This window comes from Micropterus salmoides, unplaced genomic scaffold (assembly GCF_014851395.1).
Source record: "Micropterus salmoides isolate LMB-PRFRI ecotype aquatic unplaced genomic scaffold, ASM1485139v1 Ms_hic_scaffold_15, whole genome shotgun sequence".
In the NCBI taxonomy this organism is placed as follows: Eukaryota; Metazoa; Chordata; class Actinopteri; order Centrarchiformes; family Centrarchidae; genus Micropterus; species Micropterus salmoides.
The window spans coordinates 5,388,464-5,411,070 of NW_024040596.1; the positions used below are offsets into that span (position 1 = coordinate 5,388,464).

General features: G+C 40.4%; 2 protein-coding genes across 2 annotated transcripts in view; both read right to left on the reverse strand.

The window, feature by feature from the left end:
- The window catches only part of LOC119903844 (dynein heavy chain 7, axonemal-like), a 77,523-nt gene extending 67,929 nt beyond the window's left edge, over positions 1–9,594 (reverse strand). Inside the window, 18 exon segments of the mRNA XM_038720092.1 lie at positions 153–169; positions 172–331; positions 914–1,060; positions 1,185–1,409; positions 2,359–2,437; positions 2,791–2,918; positions 3,285–3,557; positions 3,931–4,110; positions 4,246–4,429; positions 4,928–5,009; positions 5,012–5,046; positions 6,573–6,698; positions 6,918–6,990; positions 7,293–7,473; positions 8,010–8,088; positions 8,381–8,561; positions 8,766–8,841; positions 9,165–9,594. Coding sequence (XP_038576020.1) covers positions 153–169; positions 172–331; positions 914–1,060; positions 1,185–1,409; positions 2,359–2,437; positions 2,791–2,918; positions 3,285–3,557; positions 3,931–4,110; positions 4,246–4,429; positions 4,928–5,009; positions 5,012–5,046; positions 6,573–6,698; positions 6,918–6,990; positions 7,293–7,473; positions 8,010–8,088; positions 8,381–8,561; positions 8,766–8,841; positions 9,165–9,233 — 2,295 coding nt within the window. The 5' untranslated portion in view covers positions 9,234–9,594.
- A 368-nt stretch (positions 9,595–9,962) lies between these two features.
- esyt3 (extended synaptotagmin-like protein 3) lies at positions 9,963–22,412 on the reverse strand. Its single transcript, XM_038720099.1, is given in 24 exon segments — positions 9,963–11,193; positions 12,590–12,639; positions 12,865–12,970; positions 13,100–13,208; positions 13,211–13,230; positions 13,545–13,643; positions 13,767–14,173; positions 14,642–14,791; positions 14,938–15,024; positions 15,289–15,360; positions 17,472–17,531; positions 17,636–17,698; positions 17,863–17,952; positions 18,227–18,275; positions 18,498–18,580; positions 18,670–18,846; positions 19,052–19,172; positions 19,292–19,347; positions 19,436–19,525; positions 19,623–19,692; positions 19,835–19,911; positions 20,278–20,412; positions 20,840–20,881; positions 21,861–22,412. Coding segments are annotated over 24 exon segments (2,622 nt in total). The 5' UTR covers positions 22,215–22,412; the 3' UTR covers positions 9,963–11,138.
- Between the last annotated feature and the right edge of the window lie 195 nt (positions 22,413–22,607).

Below are 22,607 nucleotides of genomic sequence, written 5' to 3' on the forward strand. Positions count from 1 at the left end.
CTACTACAAATGCTGTGCAGTTTTCCCTTCCTTGCACACCTTGCCATCACCACAGGACACCACACACCTTTTTATTTCATCAATAAACAAACTTGTGTTCTATTATTGGTATAACGTGACTGATAAATTAAAGAATTTACAAATTCTGGTACCTTGTCTGGGTTCACACCGAGAGCGGTCCATGGAGCCACTGCTCGTACTGGTTTAGAAAATCAGTGGCTGTCTCATAGAGGCGCAGGAAGGGTGTAAGCTTGTCCTGGATCTTCTTACGCTGTGTGTATTGGGAAACAGGCCAGCCATAGGCTTCCTCCTCTAGATTGAAATCATTTATCTTTTCAGAGAGGCAGAAAGATGAGTAAAGATGGAAGGATAAAAGAAGACAGAAATAAAAAAACACATACAGAGAATAGATAAATGAAACAAGTAGATGAGTTTCAATGTATGGGTGACAAACACCAGATCTAAAGCCTTTACAACTTCTGTGTTATTTTTACAGCCAATGCTGCCCTCTAGAGGTTAAATATTTCAAAGCACATACTTTAATTCACCTTCAAATACATCTACAATGCAATAATCCACTGTCCAATAAATATATATCCTTCAGTCAGAAACATGCTTATCCATGACCACCAATTCATACAACCTCTTCTCGTGTAATTTGTGAAGGAAGTTCTTCTAAAATTAAAGATTATGCTCAGCCTTGAATGATTACACAAAAGGGGATTGTCTTTGTACTGATACAAACACTGGTTGAGTATCAGTACAAAGTTGGTCATGGTTTGGGCATCAGTATAGCTGAAATTATTCTGCATGATTTAGTGCAAAACTGGCCTACTGTCGCTCTCTCATAGCTTCTATTTGACAGAGCTTCATCTCCACTCCCACATCTTTAATCACTGTAATCCTCATGTACCTTTTCCATGGCTAACTCCAGTTTAGCATAGAGGGCCTGGGACTTTTTCAAGTACTTGCTGAGATCCGTCAGCTCACCAAAGGTGGTAAACTCCTCCATCTGTACGCTGTAGCTCTCCAGTTCTTCCACAAAGCGTTCACGGCACAACTGGAATGCACATACAGAAATGCACTCTTTGCTTTCTAGCAATCAACAATGTTTTCTACAGTTCTACAATTCTGATGCAAAAACATCCAGATCAATGGACTGATGGTAAAGTAGAAACACAGACCTTAAGGGCAGTCTGATAATGCTCTGTCTTTTCAGTAATGATCTGTCGGTGCTCCTTAAAGATGGATGGCATACGCTTAAGCCACTGGATGGCCTGTGTGTTGACCTCCATGTCCAATGGTGAGAGGGTGACAAAGTCCATCAGGAAACACAATTGTGTGTTGGAGTCTGCCAGTCTCTGCTCCAACAGAGGCATCTCTGTAATCTGCACCTTATTCATGTAGACCTGGATGGGAGTGATTGACAACAATATACAGTGGTGTGGTTATACTCAAATTCAAATTCAAAGAAAGCAATTATTAATGAGCTTACATTGAACAATGCACACTCTTAAACGCTCACTCATATCATGTTATTATGATCACTGTTTATCTACAACCAACACTTCAGTTTAACAGTAGTGACACCTAAGCTTCAGAAAATGTTGCCTTTTCTAGTTTACTATTCAATAATATACAGACGTACACTACATAAATAATACAGAAATAATACAGAAATATAAATAAATACTGAAACAGTGGGATATTTGACTTAACAACGTGCATTGAATCAAAGCAAATTATTAGTGAAAGAGAAACACAGGAATCTGGGCTTTAACCAGACAAAATACTGTACCAAAGGCAATGTCAACATTTGGTCTACTTCAAGTCAAAATATGGCTTTTCCCACAGGATTGACCAACATTGAGCTCTGATTTTAAAATGAAAATTCTATGGAAAGCCATTTACATTGTATATCTTGTAAAGTCTGTTTTGTTGCAGCCATGTCTTCTTTAAGTCAAAATCATGATGTCAACTGAAAACCGACATAGTTAATAAGTTGTTTTAACTTTGGCAACTGGTTCAGCTAGTCTCAACTTTTCCTGGTGCACTGTGTGACGCTGTTTACTGCGTTGCTATGTGACAAGCTGGGAATGAATGAGGTTTACTGAAGAGCATGGCCACCAGCTTTGCTTTTCTGAACAACAAGACATCCTAGGCTTTATCTAGCCTAGGGTTTAGGAAAGCCTGAGGCCTACACCCAGAACCATGAAAAGAAATATAAGGTCTACATCTGTTATTACTGACTCTAATGTGTAATGACATTCCTAACTGCTTGTTGACAGATGCGTGAGGGACAATACTGTAGCACACTGCACCAAGCTGTTCTGTGTGACAAGAATTTGCAGTAGTTACCTTAAGCTCCATTAGTTTCTTCGTGTCAGATGGTGTGCTCAGTGCCTTCTCTGCAATCTTCTCAAATTCACTACAGAGTCTGTGAAAGAAACAGCATTAATTCAGTGACGGAGATGATGGGTTTCACAGATTTATAATCTTATTTTCGCAAAGCTTAGAGCTAGGAAGTGCCATTGGGATACAGGCCAATAGAGCAGCTAACAGTGGGACTAAAACCAAAAAAGGTGCCGCTGTGTCCAACCTTTGACCTGCACAATGTTTATTCCGAGGCTCTAGAGAAGCCAACTAAAGTCTGAACTCTGAAACTTCAGAGGTGTATGTCAAACAGAAATTGCTGTTGATCCCTGTCAACCTTTTAAAAACTTGAATCAGATGCATTTTAAGATTTTAAAGTGGATGTGGAGAGAAAGTGAAAACAATGAACCAACTGACGTCTTGTTGATTTCCTGATGGTCCTGCAGCATCTGTGTAATCAGTTTCTGCTGTAGCTCCTGAGCACGCTTGACGAGAGAGTGGACAAGCTTATGGGACTGAACCTCAAACATGCCAAGACGTACAACCTGAAGCCCAAAGTATTAGTCAGTACACAATTAACATGTAAGAAATGACTTTCAAATAAACCTGACAGGTATGGAAAATATCAATATTTAAAGACTGCTGATACTGAGAACTTAAGTTTTGGAATAATAATAATCACTGAAATTAGAAAGTAAAGAAATATTAGCAACCTCATTGCAGTCTCTGCACATGGCCAATCAAGTACTTGTTCTCTTTTCAATACAACTGCACATATTCTACTCTAACAAGTCTTGTTTTAAGTGTCTTTAGATATCACCAGCAGCTAACTGTCAACAATATAAATGTAATCTATAAGTAATATCTAACTTTTATGGCCTCCACATTGTCATTTCTTGCCGATCAAGTACCTTGCAGGAATTGTACTGGATCTGGTCGGCAAGCTGCTGGTAATGTATCACCTCTACCATCATTTCCTGGAAGGAGTGCTGCTCACTGAGGAACTGCTCCACATCGTCCTCTGCCTGCCTGGATACCAGTGTTGCATATTTATCATACTCGTGGACATACTCCTTGGGCCTGACACACTCAGCCCAGAACACCCTGCGCACCTCCTCCTGCTGGGCCTGAAGGATCTCTGGCAGGATGATGGGCTTCAAGGTGCTTCCAAACTGGGAGCCTGGCTAGAAAGAAGACGTAGGGTATAAACCCAAACAGAAAACTAATTTGTTTGCTAGCTACTGTGATTTCAAAATGCAGAATAGGGATTCCAGACAAAGCACCGAGGCAATATTACTGCTGTCACTGAAACATCTGACAGGTTTTTCTATTAGTTTATAATAACACAATGCAGTTCAACAGTATTACAAACTGCATCCTCCAAAATTACCATAGAGATAAATCAACACCACTCTAAACAATGTTCAACTAAAACTGAACATTCCTTCATGATGGTAGGATTTATTGCAGAACTGTTTAATTAGACTGCATTAATTTTAGCTAGATGTACCTAATAAACTGCTATACAACCAAACACACACACACTTTTCCTCTTACCCACTCAGGGTACAGTTTGGTTTCCACACGCGGTACCATGCTGATAGACCTGAGCATGAGCTCATAGACATTAAGGAGCACCTCTTCATACAGTTTGGGGTCAGGCTCAAACTTGATCTCCCTGTCCTCCAGGATCAGATGCAGTACAAAGCCTGGGTGCTCATAGGCTCGCACTGACCGCTACACAAGGCAGAAAAAGAGCGCAACTTTAAGTGTCCATGTGTTCATCTAGGTCAAACTGAAAATGTTTTTCCAGCCCAGTCTGTTCCACTCTTATAAAACATACTGGCTTAAAGTTTTATCGCTTTCTCCTACCGGGTCTTGGGAAATTAGTTGAGTATAGTCCCTCATTGAGTCTAGTGCAAGGTTCTGTAGCTGGGAGGTCATCAGAGCAGCTGCGCAGTTGAAGAAAGACAGTAGCTTGGCCATGTTGCTGGAGGAAGGCACCAGCATGCGCCTGCACCCCTGGTAGTAAATGTTTTGCACTTCAGGAAACCAACTGGTGTAGGAAACAGCAAAATCACATTGAAGATTTTATTCAGTGTTAATATGCATTTAATCCTCAAACTACAGATGCTGAAAATTTAATTACACCAATGGGGAAACTGGGACAGAGCGCTCGTCTGTTAAGTTACTGGCTGATGATTTCAAGTTTCAAAAGAGGCAGAGCCAGCCAAGTTCTAGCTGGGATTGTGCCAATGTCCCAGGCCTCCTGAATTACCCACTGTGCATTATGTTGGTTTATTTCTCTGAAACTCAAATGAATTGTTGAAACATGAGAGAAGCTTCAATTTTTACGCTGTTGCAGAGTTGCCATTGCATTTGTTGAAAATGTAAGCAACCTAGCTTTTACTCTCAGTACGAGCACCACGTCACCCGAGCCAGTTTGTATTCAGTGGGGTCTGTGTACACGTCATATCCACAAAGACATTTTGATTCTGATTGCTATTTAACAGAGAACAGGTATCTTGGTGTTAATGTGATAATGTGGACTCACTTTTTGAGGAGGATTCCTCTGGCAGTTTCAACATGTCTGGTGACAATTTGCTGAAACACAGAGAGCTCCATGGACTCTCTCTGCTGTGGAACTCCTCTACATCTATCAGACGGAGATTTCTGCAAACAGGTCATCCAGGAGGGCAAAGTCAATTTAGAGTAACATTCAATTATGCACGATAGCCTGCCATGATAAGTAATAAAACATGTATGGTCTGCTTTTTGAAGGAGTGGGGGAGATTCTCATTGGCCTCGTGTCCTACCCCTGGAGCCCCGAGCGTCGGGGGTGCTGTGGGGCTGGTGACGGCCTTGCCTGATCGGTGGGCTGGGGGGGGTCGGGGCTCCCCTGGCATGGGGGCCCGCCCTTGACCTAGGGTTCTGGGGACTTGGGCTTGTGGCCTTTGCTCATTTCTTGGCGGGTGGTGTGTCCCTGGGCCTGGGGTCCGTTGTCTCCTCTCCTCGCCTGGGCCCTCTTCGGCAGAGGTGAGGCTCCCGCTGCTTCCCCCTTGCCTGACCTCGCACGCGGGATTTGCGGGGGGCTGCTGGGCGTTGGGTGTCGCCGTGCTCGCGCAGTGTGCGCGTTGGGCTCGTCACTTGTGCATTGGTGTTGATGATTGGGTGGCATTTGGGTATTTTGGTTGTTCGCTGCGCGGCGGTGGGGTGCTGGGTGGGGGGGGGAGCACTGGTCTATGTTGTGTGCGCGCCGCGGTCGGTCCGGGCGCTGCTCTTCTGCAGGTTACGCTTTTTGCGTTCCGTCGGCATTACGTTGTCAACTGGCATTTGGGTCGGGGTCTTCTGCGTTTGCATCGCGGTGCATCTGGGAGTCTTTGGTTTTTTTCTTTCTCCCACCCCTATTGGCTACTTGGGTTCTTGCCTGCCTGTTGCTGGGGTAAGTGTGGCACAGCCGTGGCGTCCCACTCTCACTAACAACTACATTCTTTAACAGGCTTATGCACACACACATGTACACACACACACACATACAGACACATTCACCCACACGCACACAGACACACACAGACACAAACAAACTTAGGTTGTCCCTGGTAGAACTATTCCTGATGCTGTTTTTGTTTGTGTTTGTTTGTTGTTGTTGTTTTTCTCCTCCCCAAGCCCCCCTCTCTGTTCTATTGCAGGTTTCGTTGCTTTCTGCAATTGGTGTTTCCTACAGCTTTTCCCTGTTGTCCCCACCTTCCATCCCCCTTCTCTTACAGGTCTTGTCCTTTCTCTGTGCTGTCTGTTTGTGCCCCCCCATCCCCGTGTCTGCCCCCCTGTCCGGCCCGGTGACAAATCAATACATAATTAAATAAATAATAAAACAGACAAAGGAGTATATTAATACTCTCTTGTTAAAGTAAAATCTGTCTGGCACAATATGGTATCCAGGTCATTATACTCTATACCAGGCTGCTGGGCAGGACAGGTTTAAAAAAACCCAAAAAAACATGTATGGTCTGCTTTTTGGGTCACATGCCACTGTCTACTTCTCACATGTCATGTTGTGCTTCTCACTTTTTGATCAAGTATTATACAAAATGTTTTAAAATTTTTCTGAGAAGAAATTATTAAAATATGTAAAAGTAAAAAATAAATGTACACAAGATGGAGTTTTAACAAAAGTGAAAAATGTATCATAGCATACTCACTTGTAACAGACATGCCAAAAGTATAGCACCTGCTGCATAGTGGGGTTGATAGAGTGAAGCTTATCTCTCATCCTCTTTCGTGCATGGACAAACGCTTTGTTCCATGGTTTTGGCAAAACCTCCACTCTGACAGTGAAAGATAACAGAAGCACTTTGAAGAACAGACCTTTTCCCCTATACGAAAATGTAATGCTGCTTATTAAAACAAAGCTTTGCCTTGTACAAAGGAAATGTCTATGTGGCGTGGTCATGACAGCCATGCTACACAGTGTGAATGAGTAGAGGCACTGTACACTTCTCACAAGATAAACATGCAACATTCTCCGTCACGTCCTGTTGACTTACTCAAGTCTGTGAGGGGGCAGATCTTTCACTTTGTCCTCATCATTTTCCCTTGAATCGCTGAATGTATATTTCACTGCAATCACAAGATATTAAAACAAACAATATTTTATTACCAAATTGTTACATGCATTACAAATTATCCAGTCACCAGAGATTTGGGGGTAAAACTGTTAAATAAAATAGAGAATGAAAAAAATTATTTTTATTTATTAACTTTAATTTAATTTCAAGAAGTATTTTAAAATGTATCAATTATATATAAATACCCCTTTTCCATCCTAATTATTGTGTGTTTAAAGGCCAAATACACACATGTAGGTTGTATGCTTAAATCTATTAAAAGCTCGCGACTAATTACTAAGTGTAATTAAATACATATTGCTGTCTTGACGCTGAGAAAGTAGTCCTCCTTAATTTCATCAACCAGCAGCTCCAATGGTGTGCTCAGGCTCCTCAGGTGACGTGGGATCATTTCCTGAATGTTCTCCAGCCAAGAGTCCTCAAGAGGAGCCACATTCTCCAGGTCTATCCCTTTCTCAATGTAGTAGTTGTATCTCTGACAGGACACAATATTATAAACAATTTTCAGAAGCAGTAAGGACATTTCAAACAAACAATGCCTGACATGAATTTTACTTGACAGCGCCGGTTACTGGATGATGGAAAAACATCTATATCTAGGACCTCCTTGAGAGTAAGCTTCAGTTTTTGTTGTGCTTATGAGTCAGTGTGAAATATACCTCTTCCACTGGCCAATGCTGACTTCATTTTCTATGCTGTGTACCTGACCTAAAGCTATATTTTATTTGTTGTATTTGTTTTATTGCTTGGCCTTAGTGTAGGCAAGGATTTCAAATATATCAAAGATATATTTTTTTTATGAAAAGAAAAAACTCTGCACCGAGAAAGAAAGATGCTTAGCAACCACTGAGACCAGGGAAACAAACCAGTGATTAATAGGCTACCATATCAAGTGTCTTGAAAAGATTATGTAAAGGAATTAAGGACACAATGTCTCCATTATCTGCATGTTCACAAAAAAAAGAGGGATTGTGATATGATATACGGAATCAAGTGTGTATTGTATTTCACCATTTCACGGTTATTCTTTGCTGTAATTTTGGGAGAGCCACATGGTGAAGAGTTGCCATCCTCCTCCTCCTCCTGCTGGCTAAAAAGAGCAGAAAAAAATGACAAAATGGGAGTCGCAACAAATTCTACTTTACTGATAAACAAAGTATTTCCTATCCCGAGCAGTGGAATGTAGCTGTGGTTTGGTCATATTTATTGATTACAATACAAACTTGCCTTGCCAAAAAGCTTTTGCCTGGATTTATAACAAATGAAATGTTTTGACAAATATACGTAGTTAAGCAGTTGTTTAGTTATGTCCTTCGTGTGCTGCCAAATCATAAACAGGAAACACAGATGTAGAGATGGATAAATTGAAATGTACAACTCACCATATGAATTTAACCAGAGTTTCACGTAGATTCTTGTGCTTTTTACTGAGTTTTGTGTGGATACTGCTGCAATGTTTGGAGGTCTCAGGGATCTGTATTGCCTTTCTGCTCTGGAGCAGGTACTGGCCTCTCCCATAACCTTTATTTGGTCTACTGTCTGCCCCTTCAAACAACCCATCTCCTGTGGCACACACAAGGCAAACTTCATACAGATGGTTCAAACAGACTTAACATAAAACTTACAGAATGCAGCGTATCAAATAATGTGTCTTTAAAACTCTGATGTTTGAGCTGGTGTAATAACAATATGTTTTAGCTGAGAGAAAGATTATTACCAACTCAAAACTTTGAACATTGAACCCACTTTTCACAGCTTCTTCAGTACCTTGAGGATTCTGCTTCAGTGTGGGATACAGCGAAAATAAAGGTTTTGATGCCATCCAGGGCTGTTTTCTGTGGACCTGGACAACAGAGTTAACCACTAGTTTTATGTTGTTTTCACAAATAAGTTGAGAGGTGTTTGGATAATTAAAAAAAAACATGCAAATTGGCAATGACGATGTTAAAATAAAGTGGGCAAGACATTCATTTTTATTTGTTTTTAAAGTTATTTTATTGTCAATCACGCACATTTGAGTAAGGTTAGCTAACTGAAAAAGTTAGCTTAGTGTAAGTGGCAAGTTAACAGTTAACACACAGTCAGCTAAAAGTTGTAGCGTCTAAACACTGACACACGTCTTCCAACGTTGCTAACGACATTGCTCTTAGTGTTTTCTAAACTTACCTGTGGAGGATTTGGTGATAGGAAGGCTGGACTATTAGTAATATTTGTTTTCTTCCTGGCTGAAGTCATGCTGGTACACAGTCATCATAAGCTAACGCTAGCTTTTCTTAACGAAGCCCTTGTGTCGTTGCTAGGGCCGTTGCTAAGGAACCAACGGTGAACACGCGTGACCTCGTTAGCGCCAGCAGGTTATTTTGATAAAGTGCATAAATCCACGGTATAAAAATAACGCTTTGTTAATCAACAGCTGCACAACGGAAGCAAAACACTGAGGCTATTTAATTGCTGACGATATTCCATCAAACGGTAACGTTATAGCATTTTAACATTAACTTTGAACTGCGATTAAACTTGTGCACCTCAAAAGGAGACTGCTGTTAATGTTTTATCAACTTCCCCTCGTGTGTTTTGTCTTAAATGGCCGTCTGTAATAACTCTGCTTCAGTGTCTGATGTTGTGGAGGAAACATGAGTCTCAGTTTCAGGAGTTTCAGCACCTCTAGCAACAGTCTAGTGATGGAATAGTCCATTTATCTGTAGTGCGGGGGGGTATAACTACTGACATATATAGGGGTATGTTATTAACAAACTTTCAGAGGGGTTTACCAAGTATATTACGCTGTGATATATCTATCTATAATCCTCGGTCCGTATCGCGGCGAGTTGGCAAAGTCTAGAGTCCTGTACACATTGGGCGAGAGGCAGGGTTCACCCATGGATGTTAATAATGGGCACGCCCGGCTTACACCTTACACACAGAGAGGCATTCACACCCTTTTAAATAAAAATCCAACATTTATTTGCTTGAAGATGTTTATTCACCATCAAACTATTAGCCGAAAACAAATTTCACAGTCATTTAGTGTCTATTCAATTGGAAACTTCATAAACAGCTCAACAGTCAACACCAAACTCTTGGCACATCTTACTTTTACAATTAGCCGTCAACTAAATTTTTACTAAGCATAGCAAAGATGAGTACCATTTGGATGGCAGTTCTCCAAAAGGTATTGTGATGATATAACTTATGTTATATGGTGTTTTCCCATATCTTAATGAATTAACATGCTTTTCCAAGTTAAATTGTACATAAATTCTGAAAGTTTTTTTTTTTTTTTGTTCCCTCTCCGTCATAAAAAACAGTTTCACTGCAAACATATGTAAGGCATTCATTAAAGTTTTGTGTAAAGTATTTGAAATATTGAAAATGAAGATATCTTAAAGACCAGATGGTAAAGGTGCGTTACCTAGGTTCAAAAGATGTACTTGGACACTCTGTCGGTAACTATGGTCAAGGAGTCCTTGAGCAAAGGACTGTATCTTGCCGCCCAACATAGAACTGTGCCTTGCTTTGATGTAATTTCACACAAAACTCTAGTTGTATTTGGCTTCTTCCAGTTGTAAATATGTGTTTGTCAGTGTATATTTAAGCATGTAACCCTTCCTCACCATGCAATGTCCCACCTGGATTGCTGTAACAAACACACGTCTATACCTTTATTTCCTTTGATATATTATATACAAACTATCAATAAAACTATTTACATGAAAATACAAGGGGATTACTTTGGCTTAGGTCAACTCAAAAACTAAACCTCTCTCCAAAAATATAAAAATAAAGACATCACCTTTGTTTTTCGATTGAGTAGAATTCAAATCATTTTCTGATGAGTTACATTCTCTTTTTTTAATGGAAAAGACATGCTTAGTAATATCATTACTATTCAGGATCACTGGGCTTCTTGTCAACCCAAAATAAGCCACAATAAAATGTTTGTGCCAACATTATCTGCAATACGAAAGGAAGCATGTTTAAAATTCTTATTTGCATTATTACACCTTCAGTAACAAACATCTCCAGTGTCTGAGATGGGTTTAGTGCTGCTCTTGGAAAACCCAACTCTGTCAATCTCACGATGATAAGGAAGACAAAGGAATATGAAACTCTCCTCGCAGTGGCTGAGGAGCTGCTGCTTTACCTCTCTGCCCCGTAGCTGGAGTTATTCAGCCCAGGCAACGTGAGCTCAAACCTTAAGAGGAAAGAGAAATTTATAATTATTGTTATACTGGTTAAATATTGTAAACTTTATTTAACAAGGAGAGTCCAATTGATTCAATCTCTTTTGCAAGGGTGACCTGGCCAAGACAGGTTGCATATATAAAATAAAATACATAGGTAGCCTACAGACAGGTAACACAGAAGGATAGGAGCGCACAAGAGACATTTCGAGTCATCTTCACAATTTCATCATTTTGGATTTAAAAGCATTTAAGGAGATTAATTCATTAAGTTTCAAGTCCCGAGTTAAGAAGTCTAAGTTTTAAAACATCATGATCAATGGTGTCAAAAGCTTTGGACAGATCAATAAAGAGTAATGCAGAATGTTGCTTCTTGTCAAGTGCAACCAAAATGTTATTTACCACCTTCCCTGTGGCACTAAAGAAAAAACAGCCACTGTAGGCTAAACACGGGAGAAAACTTGACGCGCACACAATGATACTCCAATACATTTCCGACACACCGTTAAGCTTCCATTTCACAGCGATTCCAATTAACTATTGTTTTCATACATCCATGCAAAGAAAACGCAACGGCACCAGACAACACAAATGCACCATTGTAGATTAAAATGGTCAAAAGAAAATTTCACTCCTGAGCTCACCTTACCCCCATAATCACTCAAGTCAAATCAGGTAAACAGGTGAGTGCACCTACTTCTAACTGCGTCCTACACACCCACAAACACACCCACAACCCAAGTGCCAATGAGGATCATGAATATGCAACCAACTTACATTTTGTATTGTCCTGTATTTATTTAAAATAGCTGTGTTGCCCCCTTTTAATAAAAGGGAGAACAAAAGCTGATTTCCATTTCCTAGGAATGTGCTTATTTTCCAAAGATAAAAAGATATGCAAGAGGCTCTGCTACAAAGACCTAAATGCAGTCGATTGAAGCGATACATTCCTCAGTGCATGCTGTATTGACCCAGAAAGCTAATTTTGCCAAGTAGTTCTTCCTGACCCTCTTCAGGATTTCCAAAGATAAACTGGAAAAGATAACCAAGACCAGTACGGCAGACACAGCCAGAGTATTTTTGTCACTTAATGCAACCTGCGGAACTGAAAAGTGAAGCCAATGTGGACTTAAACCTGCATTCTTTCTAGAGGCCAGCAGGGGGCGATCTACTCTTGAAAGAAACTGGTTAGGCAGGTTTTTCTCTCCTGGACTAGTAATGAGAGCAAGAAAATGTACACAGTGAGGGTAGGAAGTTTTGGTACTGCAATTCAGCATAATTCAGCTTAGTTCTGATAAAATACATCAAACTCAACTTTGTGTTCCATCCGGAACAAAACGGCAATAATTATTTGCAGCTACTGTTTCAATCAAATCATAGTAGAAAAGTAGAAAATTGGTCCCGTACCAGTCCGCGATGCCTTTGGTTAGATCCACCTGTGAAAAATCTAGCATCACCTGTGGACAGGAGCAGAACATTAAAAACATTAGCGGTCAAGACATTGGTTTTGCAATATATATGTATAAATTAAAAACAGTTACAACACTGACCCATAATGAGTGGTTGTATATTTGTCTCACCAATGACACCAACACTGACGTAGAGTGTTTCAACTGCAGATAGCCTTAAAAATCTCCTCTCAGCAATGAATACACAAGTATATCACAAGTAGAACTACCTACCATGCCAATGTCCTTTCTCTCCCGTGAGTGTAGCATCTTGCCATTTTTTACAGACACATCCAACTTCCTAGTTTTTGCTTCTTCAAGTGACACATCAAATTCAAACCTTTGATGAAAGATATAGAAAGAAAGACACAGTCTCAATCTTTGTGCCTCTGACTCTATTTAACTACTTGATAAACAGAATAGCAACTGATGAAACTGTTAATTTGGCTTTTTGATGTAGTAGGCTTACTTGTCATCGAAGGAGGGATTGACTGTCTTCCTTTTGACGTGTGTTTTCTTGCGGTGTCTCCAGGAGTGGTCAGGGAGCAAATACAGGCGGACGTAAGAGTCTGTGCCAGCTCACTGAAGCGGAATAAGTTCCTGTAGGAAACACAGTGGATTATCATACATGGCTGTGCATTTTCTTTTTCAAAGTTCTTTTGAACAACGTTACTCAAATGTACTATGAAAAAGATCATACATAGGATTTTCTTTTTAAAAATTAATTTTGAAAAGAAAATTAAAGCAATTTCCTCCTTTGTTATGTTGGATTCAGTCAAGGCATTCAAACCAAGGCAATACTGACTATTATGAGTATTCTCAACACAAAATAGTTTTTAATGTTATCACAAAGAAGCTGAAATGCAAATTTATTTGTTCTGAAACACTTGTGAGGCTGGATTTTTCTGAAGTACCTGCAGGCGCCAACTGTGATGACAAGTTTTTTCCTCAGGGTGGCATAGCGTACACTCAGGTAGATCTCCCCAAACGAACCCTGATGATTCCTGATAGCCCTATAGTGAGAAAAACTTTTATTACTTAACTCTTGCTAAAAGCCAGTTTAGTTCATGATTTCTGTAGAAAGGTCAGAGGTCAGCACACTAAAGGTCTGAAAAAGACGTGGACTATGGACTCACTCTGGATACGAGGCTCCTTCTGAAAGGTCAAAACGTGACGAAGCGATGGAGTTCTCTGACAGCAGGCTGTGGGAGTCATACCGACGCATGTTGGATACGGAAGAAGGTGGCCGGTAGGTTTCAGAAGCCAGGAGGGAGCCGCGGCGGTGAGTTGAATACTCTGTATTAGAGCCATTCTGGACCGTATTAGAGCCATTCTGGACCGTATTAGAGCCATTCTGGACCGTATTAGAGCCATTCTGGACATTAGCTACCGGGGTCGGAGAGGAGGCTTGGCTAGCAGGGACGGTGTTGGAGGAAACTGCCGCAGAGGAGGCTGGGGCGTTACCTCCTTGGTTGGTCTGTGGTTTGACTTTGGGAGGAGATTTGTGGACAATCTTGGGTGGAGGCTTTTCCACAGTAAGAATCTATTGGGGGATTGAGGACATGGCTAATGTCAACGACACAATGTAAAAATCTCAACGTAACAGAGCTCACTTGCAAGTTCTCATGATTTCGGTGTTGGCTGAAAAACAACTGGAAACAGACTGCAGCAAAATGGAAATTTACTTATGATAAAAGAGATTTAGCCAATAGCTAATATGATTATCTTTGAAGTGTACTGTACTTTATGTATTGGTGAATTTCGTATGTTTGTATTTTACAATTTGTTTGTGTTTTGGGTGTGGTTTTCATGAAGCCATTACAGGTTTCTACCACACCCGCACACATAAATTTCCTTAATGTGTTTTGTATTACTGAACGGTATGTGAAACAAATAACTAAAAATAACAATAATAATAAACTGAATGTGTGATATGCTTAATCTGTCTATGGATTATGTGAGTTTCTATGTAGTAAATGTGTGTGTATGCTTGCCAATGTTGTGCACCCACCCTGAGAGTTGCTTTCATCTTGATCTGGCTGTTTGCTCCGGAGCGCTCCAACGGGAAGAACTGGTCCAGAGTCAAGTCGGACGTGTTGAGGAGACGACACAGGGGCAAGTTGAAAACACCGAGCTGAGACTTCTTCTCGTGGTCTTTAACCTGGACCACGAGAACACAAATATTAAATTTTAGTTTGAGATTTTCAACAGAGATTATTGCTAACTTTTTTTACACTTTGTTTTGAACAGCTGAGTCACATGGTTAAACACTCGATTCGGTGGTGTGTACGACATTAAATGACAAACCTGAATCACGAGCTGCTGTGTGTTGACATTATGCACAAAGAAGGTGAAGCCCTCCTCCCACACCGGGTCTTTAGATGCAAACACAATCTGTGGTAACAGAAGACAGTGACAGGTGATGAACAGCAACAGAATGGTTTCAATGCAAAAAGCTGGACAACTACTGTGCTGTGGGATTTGTGACTGCAACAGTTTCTCGCCACAGACGTCATTTTTAAATGCAACTTTTAACTTTGACAGTTACAAGTCAGTGCTAAAATTCAACCAAAACAAGTATAAACATTAATTAACTTCTTTTAATTTAATGAACTGAAGAGAAAATGCTGTATTCATGAAATAAAGTCAGAGTCGTACCTTGCTTTTCTGAACTACTTTATCAATGGAAAATTCCACATAGGAGTTCGGACAGGCAACTCTCTTTGTAAGCTGAAAACAAAGCGAGGCAATGCATTACTTTTTGTAAAATGCTTTCACACACTGTCTGACACAGGAAACCTAAAGAACAACAAGTTTGTCTACTATAACCATAAACAACGTAGATCCATATGACTTGGCAGGCCAAGGCTGGATTGCCGACACAGACACAATACCTCCACTCACATACCTGGACATTGACAATTACCTTGTTTTTGGACAGAGTTCATACACTTTGTGTGAGTTTTAAAGTTATAAAGTGCAAAACGCTGTCATACTCGCAAATGTAAAGACAGCACTTACCAATTATTAAACAAAACAAAATGCAAAACTTTCAAAAAGACAACAAGATTGAGAAGGCAGCCTAAACAAAATGATGTCAGTTACCCACAATTCAACACAGCTTTAAGTCAACTTCATATTCCCTGTTAGTTCCCAAATATTAAATTAATGACCAACTCTTTTGATATGTTCATTAATTTGATATGTTGAATAAAATAATAATAATAATAAAATTCTGATTCCAGCTCGTTAAATGTGAAAATCTTCTGATTTCTTTATTCCTCTATGACAGGAAACTGAATATCTTTGGGTAGACAAAAAAAGAAAATTGAGGACATAATTTTGGGCCTTAGGAAAAACATATATATATTTTTTTAAATCTTCTGACATTTTATAGACCAAACAACTAACTGATTAATTGAGAAAATAATCGCCAGATTAAAATCGACAAGAAAATGACTGTTAGAGAAACAATATAGAGGTTGATGAAGCCACATTTAAGATTCAACAACAACCTTCACCAAACACAACATGTTGGCTGAGAATGATAAAAAGACATTTATTAAGTCAATGTTACAACCACATCAAATTTATCACACATTGTAGCTTCCGGTAATGAACCCTTGCACTTTCACACAATGACTAGCAGAGGTCATTCAGAGGCAATAGAAGTTAGGAGACCCTGTGTTGAGACATTATAACTGTAGGTCTGACTCAAAAACTGTCCTTAAACATTTCTTACAGTTTGATTATAATTGCTTTAATTACCAGACAGACAGGGTTTGTCAAATGCTGTGAAGTGACCTGTGACCTAAATGGCATTTGTTGATTTGTCCTATGTAGAAATCTTAAAATCCTAAAAAAAAATAACAACCTATATCTGCTTTATAAAGAGGGGTATAAAATAGTGAGTACATATATATAATGATTGTTTCTTTTTCTCAACAAGCACTCCTCTGCTGTTTCTTTACGATGGGAAACTCACCCTGATCAACACCAGCTGGCAATAACACACCCACAAAAAAATGACAAGCATGCACCAGACAAACGGGAAATACCAGCTACGCACAGCAACGAGTACACCTGGAGCACTACCAACAAAATCGGATCTGACTGAGGCCTTTGTCTCACATCAAGATACAAAAGGAACTATTAAATGTACACCAGTTAAGTGAAAGAGAAGCTAGATCACTGCCCGATTTAACCCTCAAAGAAAAAAACATTTCCTATCAGATATTTTCTTCACTGCAAAGCCAACAAACAATCTTCTTTTGGAGTGAGCCATCACTGGCAAACTGGCTTATTACTAAAAAGGATATACAATAACAATTAGGCTGGTGCTTTAGAATAAAACAGTAAAAAAAAATCGCACCAAAACTGACTAGATTTATTAGTAAGAGAAATTAGTAATTATTGAGTATATGTATGTATATGAACAAATGTGGAGAAAATTAAATGTAAATGTAAACAGATGTAATGTAAATCTGTATTATTATTTTGGGAATTAATTAAAGAAATTGCAAATATGGACTATAGGACTAATGCAATTATGACCAGAGATGGACTGGTAAAAAACCCCCATTAATATTGATTTTGTACAGTATATGTAATGCTGTGGGGTTGTATATTTTCTCTCTCTGGTAAAGCGTTGACTAGTTTTAACCCTCTTTCTCAAGAGCAAAAATTACCTAACAAACTAATATAGACACAATGAAAATAGGGCCTTAAAGTCCAGCTCAGCTCCTTCTTATAGAAAATACTGGGGAAGGAGAGCAGCTTTCATAATCACAGGAGCAAAGCCTTATGTAACAATACTGGGAACATTTAAGCTCTCGTCTTACCCGGGCTTCCCTTGTGTGCTTCCCGTGTTTCTGATTCTCTGTGATCTCACTGAGGTTTTTCTGGAGACAAACACAAGAACACGCACCTCAGCACATTTGTCTATCTGTGTTGCATCATCTGCTATCAACAACAACAACAACAGTCTCCACTAGAAGCCACTTACCGGTAGGTTTGTAGCATTGTCCAGATACACTGCAAGCATAGCACAAGCAAGGCCGTCTGCAGCCTGGGAGAGAGCAATACATCATTTTCTACACAACTGACACAGGGGCCTACAGTTAAAAGGCAAACCAGAAGATTGACAGCCAGAATAAGAGCCTGATGATACTGAATATAAATGTTAATGAAAATAAGATCTGGTGGGAGAAATGTAAGCAACATTGAGACTACCTCGGTCAGCAGGCTGGGGTCAGACTTAAGGGAAAACCACTGCAGCTTGAGGTGAACTTCTCCACTCTCAACCCCTTCCAGGGGAAACCACTGCAACAGAAAGGGAGATCCGTTTACCAACATGGTGACTCTAATTAAATAGAAAACTGGTGAAAATGATTAGAAAAACATTAGAATTTAAACTTCAAAACTCCATTCTGAAAAAAACTCTGCTGCTGCAAAGTCTCAAGATTTCAAAAAGGATTTAAAACAGCAGGAGACAGAACACTGTAATGCCCTGTAGAGCTGCTACTATATTTTTCCTGTACTTACTAGGAGCAAATCACTTTCTTCAGTGTATACACAATATTAAATAAAAGCTCACCTGATCAATTTCTTTATCCCTCTTCACGTCTCCCAAATCAAGGTTATACCTGAGGTGATTTAAAAAAAACAAGAGATGGTGAGTGAAAACATTACAGCTCTACCATTGAAAACTAACATTTCTTTTAGCAATTAAGTGTTAGAGCTAAGCTAAAGTGTCAGGAAATCACATGAGGACACAAAACAACATTACTTAAATATAGCATGCTGCCCACAGTTTTATTATTAGTATTAACCCTACATGTTGGTGCTGCTACTACATACTGTCTTACTTTCCAAGGAAGTCATCTTTATCCGTGTCCTCGTCATATAACTCCATCTCCAGCTCTTGCCCCGGGGCCTCGTGGACGACAAACTGCACACAGATGAAGATGGTGGGTGTTATTAAACGTCAACAAACCAAAGCATGAGAACGACAGCTGCCGTATGTTATGGTTTCTCTACCTCATACACTTCCTTCCACACGGGGTGCAGATTCTCTTTGATGGTCTTGCTTTTGAATTGGCGGTTTCCGACTCTGAGTTTTGCGTAGGGGTCTGATTTGCCTTTCACTAAACCCATCATGTAAGTGTCCTTGGCCTCCAGGTCTCTGGCCTCGACCAAGTGGACCCTGACCACACCCTGAGGAGCAGACAAAGAATGCAAGACTTAAACCAACAACGTTGTCTCACATTAAAGTAAAAGACCAAACCAAAGTCAAAACAACATCCAAATTTGAACGTTTTTGTTTGGTTGGGGACTTTTTCCCAAAACGTGCAATACTACTGTATTTAAGAACGCCTGCAGATGATGAGATGAACATTAATGGAAAGTGTGTCTTACATACACGAGGTAGTGGGAACCTCATCTGGTCCACTTTGACCTGGTCTATGAGGGGCACACACATGCGGTTGGGCAACACCATGAGCGAGGCAATGGTGTCCATGATGGTCTCGTCAGACAACGAACTGGAAAGGGACAGAAGAGATGAGGGAGCTTTACAACTAGACGACGAAGCAGCAAAATGTTGGGGTGACCATTATGACTCTGTTTAGAAAGGATTGGCATTGTAAGAGTGGAAACTGACCTGAAGCCAGGGCTGTCCAAAAGGTTGGTCATGCCAGTCCAGTCGATTTTTAGGGTCTGGAAAAGATGAAAGTTTTAAACTTTTAAATCACACAGCTTAATTGATGAAACAATAAAGGTAACGATAATGTCTGTGGGCACTTACAGGCCGGCGAATGAAGAAGTAGGTGACTCCTCCTACAAGTGGCGCTTCACCAATAAGCGGCTCTAAAATGACTCTCAGCATCCCCTTGAGCTGAAAGATTCAGGACAGTTTTTACAAGACTAGACTAACAGACACTTACTGTGAAGACAAGAGTACTGCAGAGAATACAGAAAATTTAGATTCCCACTTTAAGTTCCTTGATACCGGCTCTGATTGGCTCCTTCACCACAGCGTTGATGTCCACATCGCCCTCATAACTGTAAAGTTAAGAATGCTGGGTGAATAACTGTGAGGGAAAACCACACACACACACACCAACCAAGCGCTTGTTCAGGGTTTACAGGGACCAAAACACGTCTAACACTGAACAAAAAGACGTTTGAAATGTGTCAAACCAACCTTAAATTCAAGTCCAGAACCACCTGTCGCTGATCCACTTCATCCGTGTATGCTTTCATTCCAGTGATCTTCAGAGGCTGGAATTAGAGAAGCTTTTTAAAGCAACCTTCTAAAGCATATTTAATGACACACTATACTTCTCAGTTTATCACATACTGGTGTGATAGCGTCGCTTCAATCACAGTTACTGTGTTACTGAACATAGCAATATTCAGGAGGATTGAAAAAGCTTTTAAAGAGCCAAGAGAGTAACCGAGGGGACAAATCTATTCCATATTTATATATTTCTACCTTTATTTATGTTGACTGTCTACGTGTAGCAACTTATCACCACAGAAAATTATATGTGAATGTATGTGAAAAATGTGTAAAACACTACTTGGCAATAAAGCTCCTTCTGATTCTGATATGGATGTAAACTGAGGACACAAATGCAAACTCACTACGCGTCCAAAGTGGACCTTGGTGAAAGCAAACATTTTGAGCGCGGGGCTGGAGAGCCTGATGGCCGGCTGGATATTTTCTTTAAGGAGCTTCTCCATGAACATCCCAAAGAAAGGCCACGCCTGCTCCAACACCTGACCATACAGAGCACAACAGAGCATGTGAGAACGCCTTAATTAAATAGAAAGTAGAATTTCACTTGCACTTTTAAATAGAGGGAACACATAAAGGCACTTTGCATGAAGTTGTTGTTCTAGCTTTTTTTCAAATTCACAATGAAACAATACAGTTTCGAATTAGTGCTGCCACAACTGCTGTAGGCCACGTGGTCTGCCTTTGTATTTTCATGAACATCGAAAGCATTCAAATGCAGACCATGTGTGACCTCCACCATGATGGAATGGCTGGGGTGGAAAGTGTGCTGTTAGCCACTGGGCCTTTAAATCAGAGACAAAAATCAAAAAACGCCAGCTTCATTTAGCAGGTTGCGAAAGCGATGCTTAGCATCATCTCATAAAACCAGAGAACCAGTAAGAAGACAACTTTATTTTTATACCATACCTTGTTAAGCCATTCAACTTTCTCAACATCTGGAAATTGGACCTATGAAAAAAATTAAAAATGATAGTGTAGTTAGAAGTGGGTCTGTAAGCATTTGTTAAACCCAAACAACATAACAGCATGCATGATGACAGTGAAGGTGATGGAAGACATAATTATGTCAGTCATTATTAATTATCCATCATGCAAATTTTTTTAAATGGGTTGTGAGTGAAATTAGTCAACATAAAATCAGTCAATTGGGGGGGGAAATTATGCAAATTTATCCCATTTCAGAAATTTGACAGCATTCCTTAGTAAAAAGTGCTCTTTAGGGCTTACCAACATTTCTTTGCAGCATCAAAACTGTGGACTGTAACAGGGGGGTTGGAGTCATGTTCTGTTTTACATTGGGTGGAACTCATAATACATTTTTGTTCAAATGGAATTGTCCAAGTATTAAAACCACAGTACTATAAAGTATGTCATCATCATCTCTGTGTCTCACACACACACACAGACCAAGTTGCAAGACACTGACTGCTCGAACCGTTAAAATCTTTACATTCCCTGTGGATGTTACATTCCTCTGACATTAAAAAGAATCCCAACTGTCTCCTGTCTTCAGTTCCCATGAGTCACTGTTTGAATGGGTGTGGCGTAACCAAATGTGGAGAGAGGAAACCTCCTGCAGAAACAGCAGCACATTTGGCTGCCTTAGCCTTTTCTGAGTAGGGAAGGTTCAGCCCAAGTCTGGCCTGTCATGCAAATAAAGTGTCTTGTAGTCAACAGAGAGGACGTGTCCTGCAGTAGGACTTGTTTCAGGGTGTTTTACTTATTTGTTTGATACACAGCAAAACCGGTTTGACTTGTTTGGTTGGGTCTTTCCTCAATAACTGAAATGTTATGTGAGTTGAATCCCTTTGCTGCCTCGGTGCCCTTAAACAAGACAGTTCACGCATATTGCCCCAGTAAAGCTGCTCAGTGACAAACAGTAGTTCTGTATTGGTAGTCCTATATCCCATATTAGCGCAATACATACCCATGATGCCATCTGCAAGGCACTTCGCAGCTCCTTGTTGATCAAAGGTGTTTCATTATCCACAAAATCGATGGCGGTTCCGATCCGGGTGTCTTTCCACTGGCGATTTTTTTTCCACCAAGTTGCAAGCACCATGCACAGCAGCACCCAGCTGATACTGAAGCCCAGATATCCCGCCAGATACACGGGGTAGAAGACGAGCACGGCTCTGCCAAAGTAAGACAAGAACTCCATCAGGATGCGATTGACAGCGGAGGAGTTCAGCTTCTCTGTGCTGTCGTGGATGGACAGGCTTTCCCCGAGCCCCGCTCCCTCCCCCGGCCCGCTGGGCTGCATCTGTCCGGCGGATGCCATCGGGTAGGACTCCCCGCTGGGACCCCCGGCTCCTGGAGTCCAGATGAGTTGTTTCCGATCACAGATTTATTTTTTTGCTTACTGCTCTTCAGTTCAAGTTCGCATGGTGTCCTAAAAAACAACAACAACACGGGGACGCCAATCTACTGAACACCCCGTTGTAAACATGAGTCGTGACAGTCATAAAACTTCCGTGTTTGACTCTTCTAAAAAAAAAAAAAAACAGGTAGGCACACCTGCGCCAATGGGTGGGGAGAGCGTTCAACCAAAAAAGAGGAGGAGGAATTCCACCCTAAAAGTTCATGCAACCAGATTTTTTTGCAGCGTTATAGCATTGTTTTATATAATAGCTTTATTATATATAGCCTAATAGAAAGAAAGAAGAATCAGAAC